Raw genomic sequence first — 18297 nt, forward strand, 5'->3', positions numbered from 1 at the left:
AGTATTCTAAATACAAAAGTTTGTTCTGGCTTTTGCCGAACTATCATATAACTATATGGTAAGTTTCTGCTTTGTCGTATGTCGTCTCTGGTTCGAGGTCTTCTTCCAATTCCGGGTAGTTCTGTTATCGTTCGGAATATTGGCTCTGATCTATTGAGTCGTAGAGACATTTCGATTAAATTATTGTCGTATAACATTTTGTAAATGTTTTGTCTAAATTCTAATCTATTATTGGTTAATGCTAAGCTATTAAGGTCTTGTTCGAGACTTATGGTCGCACCAGATGAGTTATTTTCGATGGGTATAACTCATAGAGTAATTTCGGATAGGGCACACCGTCTGCTCGTCACGCTATCTTATTTTCGGCCGGATAGATTCGTGCAACTTCTTAGTCTAATACCGATCCTAATCTTACTCTTATACTATCTAGTCTCAGGTTGTTTAACTAGTCTCTGCTAGGCTCAATAGATCTAGGGTATACTGGTTTATTGCGGCTGCTGAAGTACTCGGGAGAGTTCAACTAATTTCTAAGTTAAATTCAAATCTCTCTGGTGCTGAAATTACAAGTAATTTCAGCACTTACAAATAAGGGGATTGTTAGTTAGATGGATCATGATTGGTTAATATTAAATACTTTACAGTGGTAAAATATCTAATTTATCCAATCATAGAATATAGTTTAGATCAGGTTCCATGTGAGCGCGCTCCAAAAAAACGCGATCTTTTGATCAACATAGTGCCTAAAACGCCTTTTTTGGCCTCTTTTTTTATTTGTCTGTGGGGCAAAAAAATGGACCAAAACAAGGCATTTTTACTGATTTGAGAAAACTCTGAAAATCAATTTGATCGAATTAGAACAATTTTAACAAAACATCCGAAAAAAATTTTAAAAATCAACAAACCCCCCCCCGCCCCTCGAAAAAGACCTGTATCTGCCCCTGGTCACATTCGATTTCGACAAAAAATTTTCGCAGACTTGTTCGGTATACTTTTTAGCCAGAATAAAGAATCCAGTAAAACTTGATTTAATCCTTCTGAAGCACTTTCAAAAAAAATAGTTTCTGTTTTTCTGTAATGTAAGATTTTGATTTTTTTAATAACTGAACCAATTATTAAACATAGCCACGGGCTTTTTTAGATTACAAAATTTTTAACATAAAAAGACGCAAGCACTTTTTTGATCAGCACTGTTCTGTTTCAGACTTTCAAAGAACGTGAAATAGAACGTCAATATTTGTGCTCGAGGTGGCTTTAATTCTCCCTTTTTTATGCTTCTAAAACATTTAAATGCGCAGAGCTAAAAACATATTTGACCTGTACTTTTTTTCGCAATTGCTCAAATAATACGACCCAGATTTAAATGCAACTTGAAAGAATGCAAAATAAATGGTTCAAATAACGGTTTTTAACAAATATCAGTTTAAGCATGAAAATGTCTGCGGGTGAAAAATTTGCTAATAATGAAACTCATAATGATATCAATTTTAAGCAAAAACTATATCAGATAGTAGGCTCGGATTGGTTTTCCAGTCAAAATCAGTACTGTTTCAGTAAAGCTACAGTAAAAAAAAAACAGTTAAATAGCAGTATTGGGTAAGTTCCACGATAGCATTGATCAATGATGAAATCAGGGCAAAAAATATAGCACCACTGTTCTAGTACTGTTTCAGTACTGAATCAGTACTGTTTTTGAAATTAATAAGGCTGGTCACTACTAAATCAGTGAACACTACAGGAATTTTACAATGTTGCATTACTGGAACAGTGCTGATTAGTACTAAGGGTTAACGGGTACGATAAGAATCACTACAAACAGTAGGTATCCGATTTCGTTCTTTTGGAAAAATTTTAAGACTATACTGTATCTGAGAACTCTCAAACTAGACATGTAAGGTCAAAAATTAATTGATTCTAAGCATTATAAAACTTGAAAATCAATTCAAAAATTTGAAAAAAAAGTCCAGTACTGTTCCAGGACAAAACTAGTGAAAGAAAAAGAACAAAAGTGTTCCAGTACTGCAACAGTACTGTTTTTTCTTGTTTAACTGTTTTTGTTCATAAACATATTACTGGATTTAATCTGAAACTACCGATTATTACTGGCAGATCAATCCAGAGGACTATCTTTACTTTTAGACTAAGTTTTATACAATTTTCCGACTAATTTTTATTTTCTCGGTCCCAATTTATTTTTTAATCAATTTTAACCACACTTCGTTCTTTTTATTGGTTGAAACTTCAATTTCAAGTCACTGCTAGTTCTGATGAACAAAGCAGAAAACTTTTTAAAATATATATATTCAACGTTTTGATTTTGAAAACGAACTTTTTTCACAACGTTTTGATTGTGGAAACGAACTTTTTTAAATTTTTTTAATTTCAAATATCATTTTCAGTTTATTCTATGCCGCATACTCTTGTCTGAATACAGCAGCAGTCTTTTTTGTATGAGTAGTTTTCTGTTTAATAAAAAAAATCTGTAATTCAAGGGGCATGCTCTAACAAAGTAGAAATTATATGTGTTCATAAGATGTGTGATTACTTATTCAATTTTTGAAACGTAAATGATATGATATGCTTTTAATAATTTACTCAGTTTTACTTTTAGTTTTCTTCTTATTGCTTAGAAAAGTTTTAGTACGAATGAAAGTCGTGAGTAAGTTTTCCACGAATCGAAGGCTCGATGGAAAAGTTGCAATTGTTACAGGTTTGTTAAATATTTAATATGATTACTTAGAAAATATAACATCATAATTATCATTTCTGATATTCAGAATAAAGAATTATGATAAATTGAAACAGTAAAAAGGTTGAAACATTTTTTGAAACAATAAAAACATGCAGAAAAAAGATCTTTGTAAAAAGATTGAAACAATAAAAAAAAAGAAAGAGAAATTTTTATCGAAACAGTATTTTTCAGATCTTTAAGAGACAAAGAAAACTGTTTTGATTCAACCAAAATTAAATTAACAAATGTTCGAGTTTTCCAAAACCCGTTTTCTTGGAGAATTTAATTATCCGAAAACTATTTTTTCCAGGTGGCAGTGATGGCTTAGGGTTCGCGATCTCGACAGAACTGGTTCAAAAGGGAGCAATAGTTTTCATTTTATCCCGAAACCAGTCAAAGCTATCCGCAGCAGCTTCAAAACTGAGAAAATACGCCGTTCCCAAAGAATTTTCTTCAAACGACGAACTTTCTTCTTCTTTGCAATATAAGAATGAAACAGTGATTACATGCCAAGTTGATTTGAGTGATTTGGAATCTGTTCGAGAGTTCATTGATTTCTACAAGCAGAAAAACAGAAAAGTCGACATTTTAATAAACAACGCAGGTTTAAGAATTCATTTGATAATACTTTTTAACACAAAAAATACATCCCAAAATTAGCATGGGCACTGTCAAAATAGACAAACTGTTCCTCATAGCTTATTAATAGACAATTTTGAGCGACTAAAAAGTGCAAACTCAGAAAAAAGGTAAAATTTTAAATCCAAAATTGGTTGAGATGAGGCTGAATAATAATCCCCCGATGCTGAGCCTCCTAAGAATCTAGGGGAGAACAAAATGAGAAATAAGAAAGGAAATTTTGAGTCTTAAGAACAAAAAAATATATATTTACAAAGGCGATAGAAAGAAAAAATATACAATAATTAAAATTCCCACAATTATTTGAAAGGTTATTTTAGGCCTGATAACAAACGAAGTGAAAGTTTCGCCTCAAGGTCATGATCTAGTCATGGCCACCAACTACTTGGGCCACTTTCTGCTAACTGAGAGTCTGCTAATTGATTCACAACCAACCACAATTATCAATATTACTTCAGATATGAGCTCGTTGTTCGGAAGAATCGATTCCGAACATCCAGGGCAAATCAGTTTGAATGCATTTCAGAAGTTATTGAACGTGAACAATTTGGTCTATATGAATTATTCATACGCAATGGCCAAGAAAGCGATGGAAATGTACAGTCAACATTTCATGACGTCACTCAACTTCAGCGGAAGTTCTAGAATGTTCTGTGCAAACCCAGGTGAGTTGATTTCATTCAAGCAGAACGCTCTGACTTCTGATAAAATAAGATGAGCAAAAAACAACATTTCTTTAAATATGAAAATAATGATCTAAAAAGGGGTAAATAGAAAAATATGGCTGTATCATGCTCAAGATCATATTATACTTCATCAAAGTAATCTAAATTTTAGCCCCAGTACTAATAATGTTTTCTCTAAAGAGAAACGAAGCAGAGTTTTGCACTTTTTGCGATACAGAACTGAATGATTATCACTACTTGCAAATAAAAAACTCTAAAAAAACGAAGTCTCGAAACTGAATGACTTTCAACCTGCGTACAATTTGCATTTCAGTACAAGCATACCATGGCATACCAGATCTTAATATACGGAAGAGAGTAAAAAGTCGCTGAAAAATCAACTTTTTTAAAGATCTACCTAACCATTTTCTATTTTGTCTTGATATTGTCTTGAATTCCTTTCAAAAAACATGACGAAAAACTAACCAATTAAATTTTCAGCAAGCATAGAAACAAAAAAAATCAAGCGGTTACAAAGCCGAAAATTCTTGTAGGCGCACGTGCGCCAAAAAAAGTTTCATGAAAAGACCTCAAAAATTAGGTCATCCCTCAAAACGTTGAGACAAAAAAATTTTTGCTCGTCAAACTTTTAAAAAACAGTCATATGAGCCGACACACTGTAAGTTAAAACCTTTCAAGGCGAAAATAGAGAAAAACCAAAAAAAAACACAAAAATCGGAGTCGGTAAATATAACACCAACATGAAAAAAAAACAATTTTTGAATAAAAGGGGCCTGTAACATGCAGGCATGCTCAAAAATTAACCGTTCAATGAGAAAAATAGGAATAGTCATTTGCAATTTTAGTGAAAAAAGTTGTTCACGGGAAAAAAGTCTAAAACCTGGTTGCAATACCCTTGCTTATCACAAGGGTATTGAACAAGGAATGAAAAGCGAACTGAAAAAAGATTAAGAGTAGAACAGAAAACGTTTCTAAAAGGAGAGAAAAAGTAAGTCGCAGATTAACCAAAAAAATATATCAGGAGCTTTATTTTAATGCTGCAATGGGAGTTAACTAGGGCTGACAACACTTGTTTTTTATCGACCAATCAGAATAGTTGCTTTTACAAGTTTTTGTAAATTCACATATTTAAATAACTAAGACAACTGATTAATGGGTATTTTTGGCAATCAATCATATTTTAGTCATTTTTTGTTTGTATGAACGATATCAAGACTGTTTTGTAAGACTGTTTTGTTGTCAAGACCGTTTTGTAATCCGTAAGTTTCTGACTGCCTCTCATCAATTACGAAGAAGATTTGCTTTGAAAATTGGATGAATTTTTCCAAAACGCTCGAGATGTTTGATTTTTCACATTTTATTAAATGACATTGAGCTCAATTAAATCAGATGGGTCTTCTATAGGTCGTCATATAAGTCACGTCAAATATGATAGATCGTCATAATTTTTCACGTCAAATTTGATTTTTTTTTGTAGTTTGGTTTTTGATTTCTTTCTATCCTCAACTCAAATATTCGCATCAAAAAATGTCAAACTTCAATATCAAAGACCAAATACATAAGCAAAATTTTGGTAAGAAAGCACTAATATTCTGAAATCCGATTGAATCAAAAAAAATATATTGATCCAATTTTCTAAAAGAAAAGGATAAGCTTGAGAAAAAAAAACAATAATAAGCAATTTGGATAATATGAAAAGCATCAACGTAATATATATTCTTTCTTCTACCTTAAAAATTCCAAACAAATCAATTGAAATACTTATTTCTTTTGTTTTAATTTTTTATAAGTTTTTCCCGCAATCAAATTCGAGGTGCAAAATGATATACTTTTCGCCCGAGGTTGCAATTTTGATTTTTTTCTCGTCCCTTTCACAAAAACCAAATTATTTTCATTCGTGACGAAAGTTTTTACAATTGTTTACTGAGTAGCCTAACTAGCTAGCATACTACTTCTTACAGCATTATGAACAATATGAAAAACAAAAAACCATACTTCGCAACTGGAGAGAGGAAAAATTGCAATTGCACACAGCAATAACCTCAAATTGGTTAAAATGGTTCTTCGTAACTTATAAAAAATGTGTCGCAAGTCAAATGACCGGTTATATGTGATGAGCTCAGATGGTATGAAAAGATGTTTTGAGTTTTGTTAACACAAAACCAAACCTTTATTTTTCAAACAAAAAACTAGAGAAACTCCGAAAACTTTATTGCTATATATTATGCAAAAAATCAAGCGTGCCGTGAAAAAAAGCACTTGCAGGACTCCGGCCTCTAAGTAGCTAGTCGCCTATGAAGCCGACCTCTGGAAAAAGGAATCAATTTCTTTCTTTCGCAATTTCTTTATATATCCTGCAATCAAATTTCCTCAACCAAATCTAAGGGTATATTACAACCAGTTACCAATCAATGCGCTCTACAATACCAGAAATAGCTCAATCTAATAATTTTAGAGCAATATGCATGACCACAAAAGAATAGACCTTAAAAAGGGAAGAAAAATTTTAATCGTTTTTCTAAGACCAGCGTTTTCTTGTGTCTTTAAAATGTTTTAAATTGTCTGAAAAATAACTAATCCAAACATGTATTTTCCGTTATTTCTTCAGAACAAAAATTCAAAACTGTATTTCTACATAAAACAGTTTCAAAATAAACCAAAACACGTGGTTTTAATCAAATTTGGGCGCTAAAAAAACGTAGAAACTTAGCTATAGAACAATTTAGCTAAGTGGCACTAAGCATAGATTTTAGTACTTATCAAAAGACACTTCTCACAGTGGTAAGGCGTTCACTTAGACACCGTCAGCCTGGTTCTCGATCTTATGCCATGGCCATGATTGTGTATACGGAAGAGCTCTCACGTGACCAATAGCTTCAAGTCTACCACAGTCTGGCTGATTTCGGCTGCAATAGAGGTACTAAGTGAAAGATCTAGACGCAAAAAAAACTACCTTGAGTCGCAAAAAAGAGCTTCGCTCATCAAAATAACACAGTCTGGAATGTGGGGAGAAGATACAAATGAAATTTTCTTCGACCGGTCTGTTAAGGCCTATGGATAGCTCCTCTGCTATTCAGAGGAGCCGCAAAAAAACTAGACCTCCTCTTCAGTGTACTCAACTTAGGCAGCGACCATCGCAAGACAAAAAACTGATTATTTTCTGCCTAGCTTTTCTAGAAAAGCGAAACCAATTTCAATGCCTGAATTCAAATCCAAGAATATAAATTCAAGGTAAAAAAAACAAAGTCTTACTAATATTTTGGGAGAGCTCGAAAAATCAATTTGGTCAGCCTAAAAAAAAAGATCGACATATTTATGATTTTTTCCCAAAATTTCGCACCCTTCACCCCCCCCCCCCCCCCCTCAAGAAAATTCTAGATCCGCCCCTGCTCCACTCTAAACAAGCCCAAAACGATATAATTTCCAACCGTTTTTTTCTTTTGCACTCAAATAAAATATTATGAACTGTTTCAGAGCAGCTTGAATCACGGCTTTAAATGGCTCAATATGATATGCAATAAATATAAATAGACTTATCGTACCAATATACTTTTGTGGTAACTGATTTTGCATCGAAAAACAACACCATAATTTGAAATTTTCGCCCGATACGACCTTGAAACGCAGCTATTGACTTTCGTTGGTTTCATACCCACTTAAGCCTATCTCAATAAAGCTATAAACCATTCTTAAAATTGAAGGGAATGTTTCAGGTCTTCTCAACACAAACTTCATGTCAAATTGGCCGAATTGGATGGAGAAATTATTGAAGCCAATCCTTCTGAGAACTGCCATGAAATCACCAGCAGATGGAGTTCATGTGGTTATGAAGTGTTTATTTCTACCTGAAGTTCATGAACAAAATGTGAACGAACAATTCGGTTTGGTCTTCAAGGGCGTGAAAAGTTACAAGTCGCTTAATTACTACCCGGATGTTGAGTGTGAACAACTATATCGCAATACGCGACTTTTACTGAGCCAATGGATCACCGATACCAGCTGATTGTCAATTTTGTGGTTTATTATACTCAAAACTCTTGATTTTTATCGTTTGTAGTTTCTAATTGATTTTTTACGATTAATTGACTGCCGCCGATTTCTAGGAAAGCTTAAGATCTCAATTGCTTCCTTTAAGCTTCCTATGTCATTTGTTTTTTTTTTGTTGACGATAGATCCCTCCTCAATGATTCGACCCCCTGCCGCCTAGCGACCCAAAGGAACCCCCTTCGTAATATTTGAGATATCTAAATGCAGCTGTTGGACCCTAAAATTTTTCTAAAGGCGCCTTTAGCGCAAAAAATACTAATTTTGAGAGGATAGCGCGCCGTTAATACCCGATATTTTGGTTACAATTTTCAAAAATTGCCTAAAAACGCCTTTTTTAGCCTGTTTAGTAAATCCCCCCATCGAGAAAATCCTAGATGCGCCCATAGTTGACGATAGGAAAAATTTCGCTGCGAGTTTTGCTGCTGCTTAAGAACCAAAATTTTCTATGCTTTTTCCGGTCTGGTTATTGTTGCCTTGTCGAGAGACTGACCGCGTCGCGTCTTGGGCCTCAAAACACAGAACGTTCAGCTGAGAAAAAAAAGCCTGACGCTTAATCATCGCGACGTTAAAGCAGAAATGATGCTCAATACTAAGAGTTTCTCAAATATAAGTCTTTAAAACTTCAGCAGGAAATACAGAAAAACAGAAAATCCATCTAACGGTTAATTACCATTTTAAACTTAAGCTCAATTAAAAATATTAGGCATCTAGAATTCCGCATGCAAAAAAAGTTGACATGTATCTTGGCACGTAAACTAATTTTAGCTAAATCAAAAATTTGGCAATTAATAGACAAAGCAGCTTAAATCATGTGCTTTTGGAGCATCACATTATTGGTTTTCAGCATCATCACATTGTTTATCATTTTTCATCGATTGTTGTTATCGATACGCTTCCTATATGGCCTCCACACTAACCCCCCCCCCCCCCCCCCCTCCTCCTCCTCTAGTGAGTGGCGATAGGGGGTATTTCGCAGTCGTAGCAGGAGGGACCACTGGGGGTTCCTTCAGGGTCACTCATGATCTTCAGCTCGTACATGTTTCGTCCACACTTGACACAATTGGAACAGTTGATGTGGTATCGGTACTGTTCCCCCTCATATTTCTGAACTTCCCATCGAGTGTCTGAAATGAAAACAGACAATTTATTCCTTTTTTTTTCAAAATTTTGTATTGTTTTTTTAAATTGTTTTTTTTTCGGGGTTTTCATTTCTAAATTTTCTACGAGAATCTGTTGTAAGAGGTGCGCAGACTTTTTCTGAAGTAATAGCAGTTTTTCAAAAAAATAATTGATTATTATCCGGGTGTATATAAATCGAAACTGCAGTATCTTCTAACATATTAATCATATTAATTGTTCCGGAGTAGTCTCTCGTCTATTGAACTGGTTGGCAAGAAAATGAGAAATCGAACAACTCATTAGCCTGCGGTTCTTTAATTTCTTCATCTGTCATAAAATGGGAAAAAACGGACAATAACTACTCGAAACTGCTCAAAAAGTCCAAACAAAACAAAAAGTTAGTTTTTTCTTCAGAAAATTTGGTCGACCTTTTTTTTAGGTCGATCGAATTGATTTTCGAGCTCTCCCTACGCACAGTTTAGTACCTGTTTTAGCCAATATTTCAGCGCCGCAGGCAAAATTTTGAAAAAACAGTCCAAAGGCGCCCTTAGAAAAATTTTAGGGTCGGTCGGCCAAAAATGGACTTCTTAAAAAGTACCAAAGGGGGGACCCTTTGGGTCGGCAAGGGGTCGAATGCCTGAGTGGAAGCATCAAAACCCGCCCACCCCCCCCCCCCCTAAATCCGCCCCTGACTTGAAGCAAAATATTTATGATTTTTTTTCTATACGTTTTTCAAAGAACATTTTTTGACAAATATGCCTAATTTATAATAAAACTATCCCTATTAGGTGTAAGCCTCAGTTATAGGTTTTTGTTCAGATTCTCTCATTGCACCACGAAAGGCAACGACACATTTTGAAAAAGAAAAAGAAAGTTTTCTGTTTGTGGTTGCAACTTTTTGTGCTTTTTCTGCACAGCAACCGAAAACTCTTGGTGTTCCGACTTTCGATATGAAAGTAAAGGAATATTTGTGCTCGGGGTGGTTTATGTTTTCTTCAGACAAATTTCGACTTCTTAACTAGCCATTTCTGACGGAATTTTTTTATATCGTTCAAAAGGCATTGTTGTCCTGAGCTTACATTTGAAAATATATTATACCTGTGATCATTTTTCTTAAAGTTATTAGGGCTTATAGATTATCATTTTGGCCAATTTTGGACAATTAACGCGCGATATATTTCGCGCTTTTAACGCGTAAGCGTAGATTTAATCCGTCGTAGAAATCGTTCCAAATTGGTTGAAGGAAGCTTATTTGCCATAATTGATTTGTTACTAGAAGCGAAATTTGTCACTTTGTACTTTATATGGCGTGTGCGGGGATGTTTTCACAAACAAATCTCAAATTTTTTCATTTTATTTTCTTTTTTTTTACATTAAATTTTTTCATGTTTTTACTGCTTCATAGACCTTAAAAGGCAGTCGGAACAATCAGGGCTTCGCCCTGATACGAGCAGTCTTGTTGAGCTTTAAATTTGGTTTTACGGGTTCAATTTACAGCAGAATTCAGCTCTGAATCAAGGTAAAACTCAAGATCTACATCGATGAATCACGCTATGATTAGTTCTTTTTTAACGCAGCTGATATTCTATTTGAAAAAAAGAATTACCACAAAAAAAGCTTGTTCGCTTCAATTGGATAATTTTATCAGCAAAGAACTTAAATCACAAATCATCAAAAAACTTGCAACAACTATACCTAAATCAGCAATGAAACGGCTATTTTTCAATCAACGATGAAACAACGCTGAAAACAGCTAACTCAGTGCTGACTTTGCGCTGTTAAACCACTAAAATAGCATCTCATCGGTGAATGACCAAAAAAACGTGGCTATTCTGTTGCTGCAAACATAATCCATGAAATAACCGCATCCAGTTTCAAGCGTTAATAATCGATTGTATTATGATTTCAGTATCAGTACTAAAACTGAGAAATTATCGATTTTACTGAATTAAAATTCGGTTATATTCAATTTTTTGAAATCAAATTAGTAATTATAATCAATAATAATCTATTTTATTCGATTTCAATCGATTATTAATCCATCTATTTTTTTTTAACAATTATAATCGATTAAATGGATTATAACCGAATATTTTTATCCCAATTTCTACATGATATGATTTGCACAAAAAATCCATTATATTCCACTTTGTTTGCACATTTTGTTTTCGAACTTGTCTCTGAATTGTTTGAATTTATTGCTTTTTGCAGACGTTGGTTTATCTGAACAAAGCAAAAATCGTTTTAGCAGTGTTCAAATCAATTCAAATTAATAACCTTTTTTAACATCTCTTCTCGATTAGAGTTATTTCATGATGCGCACTTGAAGTTTTTTTAACTACTAAAATCTCAGCTCATTGCCTAGTTTCACCAACCGCGGGAACCTTTCAAATAATATGAAAGGATCTCTCTGAAATGTTTGTTCCGTGATAAAATTTTGCGTTCAGATAAACCAAAATGTGACAAGATATCTCATCTTAGAGATTTTGTTTTTGACGGAATGGCTAAACTATAATCCCTTCCAATTATTTTTTTTTGCTTGAAAACATTTTGACAGGAAAGGGGCGATAATCTATCATACTAGATTATGATAGAAAAAAAAAACATTTTTGGAAAAACTATAATCAATTATAATTGATTATAATTTATTATAAGAATGTAATAAACACTTTATTATAATGTCACTAAAAAATTTATTATTATAATGGTTCATAAATTGTTTAAACCTCTAAATTTGGCGCTTGTAATTAAATATAGTTTTGAATAAAGTACAATTGTAAATGTAATAGTAGGTTATTTTTTTACTGAGTGTGGGCAATACTTGAGACAGCAATGAAGCTTGATGTAAGTTGAACCCTGTGTGAACACTCCGTAAAATACTTAGGGTACTACTATGATAAAGTGGTCTATCGGAAAAGCAAAGCTAGAAGAAAAAGCACTGTGATAGACAGGTTCCGCATGCATTTCGCATGTTACAGTTTTGAAAACTAACTTGTGTACAAATTGTTCATTCCAAAATTTTCAAATTGAAAATTGAAACTACTATATTGTATATATCAAGAAAAAAAAGGTCGCTTCAATTTATTTTACAATTTAGAAGCCATCAATTGGTAAACTTATATGACATTGAAACTCAATTTTGGCGGTTTGTGAATTTTCCACTTTAAAAAGGTGAGGATAGAGGTTTTACGAAGTAACAAAACAGTTTATTTACCTTTAATATAGGCGAAATTATAACTATAAACGACTTCAGAGCCCTTTACCTATAATAAAGGCGAAATTATAACTATAAACGACTTCAGAGCCCATTACTTATAATAAAGGCGAAATTATAACTATAAACGACTTCAGAGCCCATTACCTATAATAAAGGCGAAATTATAACTATAAACTACTTCAGAGCCCTTTACCTATAGTAAAGGCGAAATTATAACTATAAACGAATTCAGAGCCCTAGGTGTCTTATTCTCAAAAGACTATTTTTTTCATGGGACCGCTCTATCATACCAGTACCACACTTTGAAAGGGTTGAATTTAGCTGACCGTACAAATGAGTACAATTAGAATGGAAAAATTTGCAACTATTTATCTGGTCAATTACCAAGCCCCTTATATCAATCAGGAATGCCTCATATTGCCCAGCCACTTTTAAAATGGTTGTATCTTATCAACATTTGTCTGAAAACTCAAAAAAAAATTTCAATTAAAAAAACGGCTACCAAAAATATATAATTATCTACAAAAAATGTAGAGGATTATTTAATCACTAAATTTCGATGGGCTACATAAAAAATCTTTTTGACATAAATTGCTTCGCAATTGATCCAATAATTGCATCGTTAGTTCTGATTGATTAAAAAGGTGACAGTTTTCGGGTTTAATAAACGGCGCTGTATAAGTTCTGGTGATATTTGAATAATTTTTTGTCTCCTGGTCTTTGGCTAAAGCTCAACCAAAGTTTAAAAAGCGAAATCTTTTTTGATGTTTAAATCAATCTTTTTCTGGGACTCAAAGGAGTCAACCCGTTCAATTGAAAAAATAATTAAAAAACTCTGGAACCTTTTTTGAAAGTATCCTTCCTTGTTTCTCAAATGTATCAAAAATTTTTGATTGTGATAATATTTTCAGATTTTGGTTGAAATAAGATGAAATGCAACCGAAACAAAAATAAAAAGAATCAATAAACGCGTGAGATGAATGTTTTTAGAGGGTCATTGATACGTCATTCTATATAAATTTAAAAATTATATATAGCATTTTGTATTATTTTTGAGAAATTAATTTTTCAATCGTTTCAGTACAACTGCATTTTCTTCTCGCTTATAACAGATACTTTTTTCAATATCATCTTAAATTCAAAATTTAAACCAAACTGAAACCAAGATATTTTTTTTCAACAAAATTTTTGAACTTTCTTTTATCATATTTTAAAATCAATCTTATTTATTAACAAACCTTTTTATATTTTGATCAATAACAAAGACCAAACATTTTTTTCTTAAAAATCACAAAAGCCACAAAAGGAAGAAAAACTGAGAAACACTTAACACGAAAATAAAGATCAGAGAATCAACATGATGATTAAATCGATTCTTTGACATAATTTTTTCCATTTTTTTCTTGATTTCACCTGTTCCCGAATAGACTTTTAAAATGTTCCCGAATAGACCAACAAAAATGCACTTTGACTAAAAACGAATTCACTCAATCCGATTTCTGCCAAAAACCAAAACACTTGAGAATATGAAATACTCCTTTAAAAGGCTTAAGAGCAAGTCTCGAAAATGTATTTTGGCATAAATGGAACAACCTAATCCAACGTAAGCAATAAATCAAAATTCTCCGACAGAAAACTAAAAGGTTTCTTAAAAGCAAAAAATCTGGCCTCGTCGTATAAGTTATTGCTCACTTTTGTAAAAAAAAAATGTTCTCAAAACGAATCAAACCTCGAATGTCGTCACCACAAACTGAGCAGTTCTTGGAATTAGGATTGCCAGCGGAGCTCATGGCTGTTTTCTTTTAACAGGTCGCTTGAATTTATCTTCCAATCTCCTGCAAAGTAAAATGAAATCTGGATTCCGGGAAAGTATTTTCACCAAATTTTGCAGACAGACCCCAGTTTTGTTATTATAAAAACTATAACGACTAACTAGAACCCAAAACAAACAAAATGTAAATATATCTTTTCATTTCATGTAAACTTACAAAAACACGAAAAGTTCTCCTTGCTATGTTTACAAGTAGCTGCGAGGGAAATACTTGTAATTGGTAACTGTTTTTGCCTCAAAGGAGACAAAATATTGTAATAAATCCAGTTGGTCTTGGCAACTTGACGGCGGGTGAAGTTTCGGGGCTTTCTTTTCCTATGAACAATTTTTACGAGCTTGCTTTGATATGTCGTGTCTGTCAGCACTATCAATAATGGGTTCCATTCACGTATATAATTTTATCCGACAGTCGCTAGAATCGAACTAAAGGTATGGTTATGTTAAATTAAGTCAGCAATCTCTCCCAAAACTGAGTTTGAAAGTATTTAAAACTGCCTGAAAGAGATTTGAAACCAACAAGTTTCACATTATTGACCGACTATAAAGTAAAACCTCGTTCTTTCAGATAAGTGTTTACAGCTTAGCAGTTTTGAAAGGTGCTTTTCATAGATAAGTGTACAAAGCAATTTGAAAAGTAAATTGTCAGTTCTAATGTTTATTTATACAACAGACTTAAAATTGAACAAACATAATAAAAAGTAATGACTTTCTTATGGGCTATAATTCACATGAACAGAATTTTTGATGGAAGTTTACAGGACATAAAAAAGAGGTTAAAATTGCAGAAATTTGTAAAAGAGCTTTCTAAAGCAGCTTAAATTTTTTGATTTTGCTTTAGTAATTGATGCACGGGCGAATCTAGGATTTTCTCGAGGGGGGAGGGGGCGGATTTTCAAAAGTTTTTCAAAACTATTGTCGACCTTTTGTTTTTTTTCAGGTTGACCAAAGTGATTTTCCCAGAGCATTTCCAAAACACTATAAAGGCCCTATTTTGACTAAAAGTTAGCGCCGCAGGAAAATTTTTGAAAAAAAAGCAGGTAAAAAAGTCATTTTTGGGCACTTTTTTGGAAAATTTTGACCAAAAAAAGCGTTTTTTCGGCGCCCGCTACCCTTCAAAATTAGTAAATATTGGCGAAGGCCCTTTTTTAAAGTTTGGTCGGCCTAAAATGGATGTCATAAAAAATACCAAAGGAAACCTTTCGGTTGGTGAGAGGGTCAAATCCCTAAGGAGGAACGTCCGCCCCCACCCCTCTCCGCTTAATCCGCTCCTGAATTGATGTGTTGTTGATTAAGAACCCAAAAACAGTCTTGGCCAGCATGATACTTGTCTATGGTCCTGAAATTTCAAAAATGGGTCTTCTTGTATATAATAATGAATTTTGGTCTTGTAGTCTTCTGTTATAAGAATCAAGATATACATGTACCTTTTTGGTTCAAGACACGTGATAACGAACGCTCAATACGTGTCAGTTATGGTTTGACAACCATGAGTACGCAGTGAAAGTGGTTTTCGCAAAAGCTGGCCGGCAAAACATGCACAGTAAATGACAGTTTATACGAGTGTGCTAACAACATGTAGTATTTTTCAATCAGATGCAAAAAGACTGTTGACCAAATTATTGACTCAAAAAGTTACGTTAAAGAGAACTGAAACACAAAAGTATATGATAAACTGACAGAAGACCGCGAAACATCTAACCTAACTGGAGCAATTTTGTCTACACTGAGTTGAATCGAAGCTTTGAATTTTGATTGACCAATGATAATTAGAAGTTGAGAAAGATGACAATTAATTGTAAGAAATACTTATCGAATAGAAAAAGTTGCTTAGGAACAAAGAATGTTCGCAAAAACTAAACAAGTTCTAATTTTTTCCCCCATTTTTCTACCCGGATCGAGGTGCTCCACTTATGTTTTGAACTTGAAAGTCGAGCACGTGCAGTTATGTGATTGAAATTCCGCTGTCGAGAAGCAATTTTAGGTCGAGCACAAAGCCGAAACATACTCGATTTTTTTGTCACGAAAGTCGAAACATAAACCGAGCACCTCGACCCGGGTAACGATAACTTCCCGAATGGCGTAAAATTGAAATGTTTCCCAAATGGCAAAGACTTCCAAATTTTCATTGGAACTCGAAGTCTTTCTAGCAACAAATATTTCATTTTTTTCATCAAGATCGCAACCATGACATGATTGGGAATTTATTACCACCAAAAAATGTTGATTGGCAATTTTCCTGGCTGGAAAATTGATTGCAAGATATCTATTAGTAACAGCGAGCCTAAATTGTTGATAAGAGTTTTCCAAACTGTTTATAATTAGTGAAACGTCAAACATGCAATCAAATTGACAGTTTACTTTTGATTACTTTTTGTACCTCGTCCACGAAACAAATTCTCTCGATTGACTTTTCAATGCAACATCGGAAGCTAGCCGGTACGGTGTGTTTGTTTTATCAATCCTCAATACCGCTAACCTGCGTTTTAGTGTTTGTATCATTCTATCAACTACCCCTATTGCTCTGTGATTGTCTACCGGTGCAAAAAGTAGTTTTATATTATTGGAGTTACACAAATGTTGAAATTTCTTTGCTCCAAATGTTTGAGCCTGATCACATCTTAATCTTCGCGGCTCACCGTTGTTGGAAATCTAATTGAATTTCCACGTCAGGTTCTACTACTGGTTCCATGAGGAATGAATATTTTTTTCCTGTAATGGGTTTTAAGTTTTTACCTTGTTCAGTGCAATGCTTGCAGTTTTGTGCCAGATGGACAATGGCTCTGTGGATGTGAGGGAACCAGACGTGTTGGCAGAGATCCAACATGGCCGCCGATCCTGGATGAGTTAGGTGGAGGCTGTCGAGCACTATCTGTCGTAATTGAGTGGGTATTACGATCCTTTCGCCGATTAGTAAACAGTCTTCGCGGACGTGGAGCCAATTGCGAATGTTATGCCAATAAGGTCTATATGAGGTTTTAATGGCCTCCTTACCCCTCTTCTTAACGAAAGTAATGAGTGGGCGGTGATTGCGGTCTTTTTTCGTTGCCGCGGCAATGAATCGCACTCCTAGCACTCGTTGTATTTGTGGCCTTTTCTAGTGTTGCAACCAGTACCTCTGTGATTAACTCATGACTGACTTCGAGTGACCTATTTTTCGTCAGCGTTGGGGGTGCCTTGTTATGTCTCCTCTCTTCTTGGATTGTCTTTGTATGGTCCACGCGGCTCACCCAGACTTCATCGTCCGATTTCTATTCCCCAGACGGTTTTGTTTGTCTAGAATTAGAGGTGAATTCGGTCTCTGTCTGGCAGGACTTCGTTTCTAATTGTCCCGTGATTTTCTTTCGCTCCGACTGGTTAGTTTGTTCCGTTTTCTTTTGTTCCGTTTGGTTAGTTTGCTCTTCCTTATTGTCATTGAAAGTGATTTTAGGGAAGTTTGATTTCTTTGGTGTTTCCTCGGCTTTCTTTTGAGTAATCACCTCTCGTGCATCCTGAACTTTGGTGGCACTCTCGGTTTTTGACTGTTTTGGTGAGCTGGTATTTGCTTTCTTTCCTTTTGCGGGTGGCCTTGTGTGCCATCGTGGATCGGAAAGACTTTCTTCCCTGTCAGAAGATTCTTGCCACTGTGTAGTTGACTCATTGTTTTGTCCTTTGCGATCGGTGCTCTTTAGTTCCGTGGGTATGAATCCTCCTTTGAATCCACGCGTTTCTGGTCGTTTGTTCATTTTATGGCAGTGAATGAGATTTACTGTTTTTCGGACTGGTTGTATTGTTTTCCTATTTGAATGAAAGAGAGCTGACTGTTTGTTGGCGATTTTCAAGTGAGACTGAATTTGATTGTGAGTTCGAAAATGACCGTGTGTGGAATGTTTGGAATGTTCGATTGTTAATTGAGTGTTTGAATTAGCATCTAATAAACTTTTATTTTTCGCGCGTTTTTTGATCAGTTCATACAGTGCTTTGTTCTGATTGGCTAGGTTAATTAGAATGACGTTGTCAATCAGTTCTAGGTCGTTTATAAATGCATTAATTG

At 34.3% G+C, this 18297-nt stretch overlaps 1 protein-coding gene across 1 annotated transcript; it reads left to right on the forward strand.

Annotated features, from left to right (window-relative positions):
- Positions 1 to 2518: 2518 nt before the first annotated feature.
- Positions 2519 to 8064, forward strand: LOC134854970 (retinol dehydrogenase 11-like). The gene is made up of 4 exons (XM_063871353.1): positions 2519 to 2707; positions 3039 to 3332; positions 3688 to 4032; positions 7767 to 8064. The coding sequence occupies exons 1-4, from the start codon at positions 2575 to 2577 to the stop codon at positions 8054 to 8056; spliced, it is 1062 nt and encodes a 353-aa protein (XP_063727423.1). The 5' UTR covers positions 2519 to 2574; the 3' UTR covers positions 8057 to 8064.
- The last annotated feature ends 10233 nt before the right edge of the window (positions 8065 to 18297 follow it).

The sequence above is a fragment of the Symsagittifera roscoffensis genome, chromosome 1 (assembly GCF_963678635.1).
Source record: "Symsagittifera roscoffensis chromosome 1, txSymRosc1.1, whole genome shotgun sequence".
NCBI lineage: Eukaryota > Metazoa > Xenacoelomorpha > Acoela > Convolutidae > Symsagittifera > Symsagittifera roscoffensis.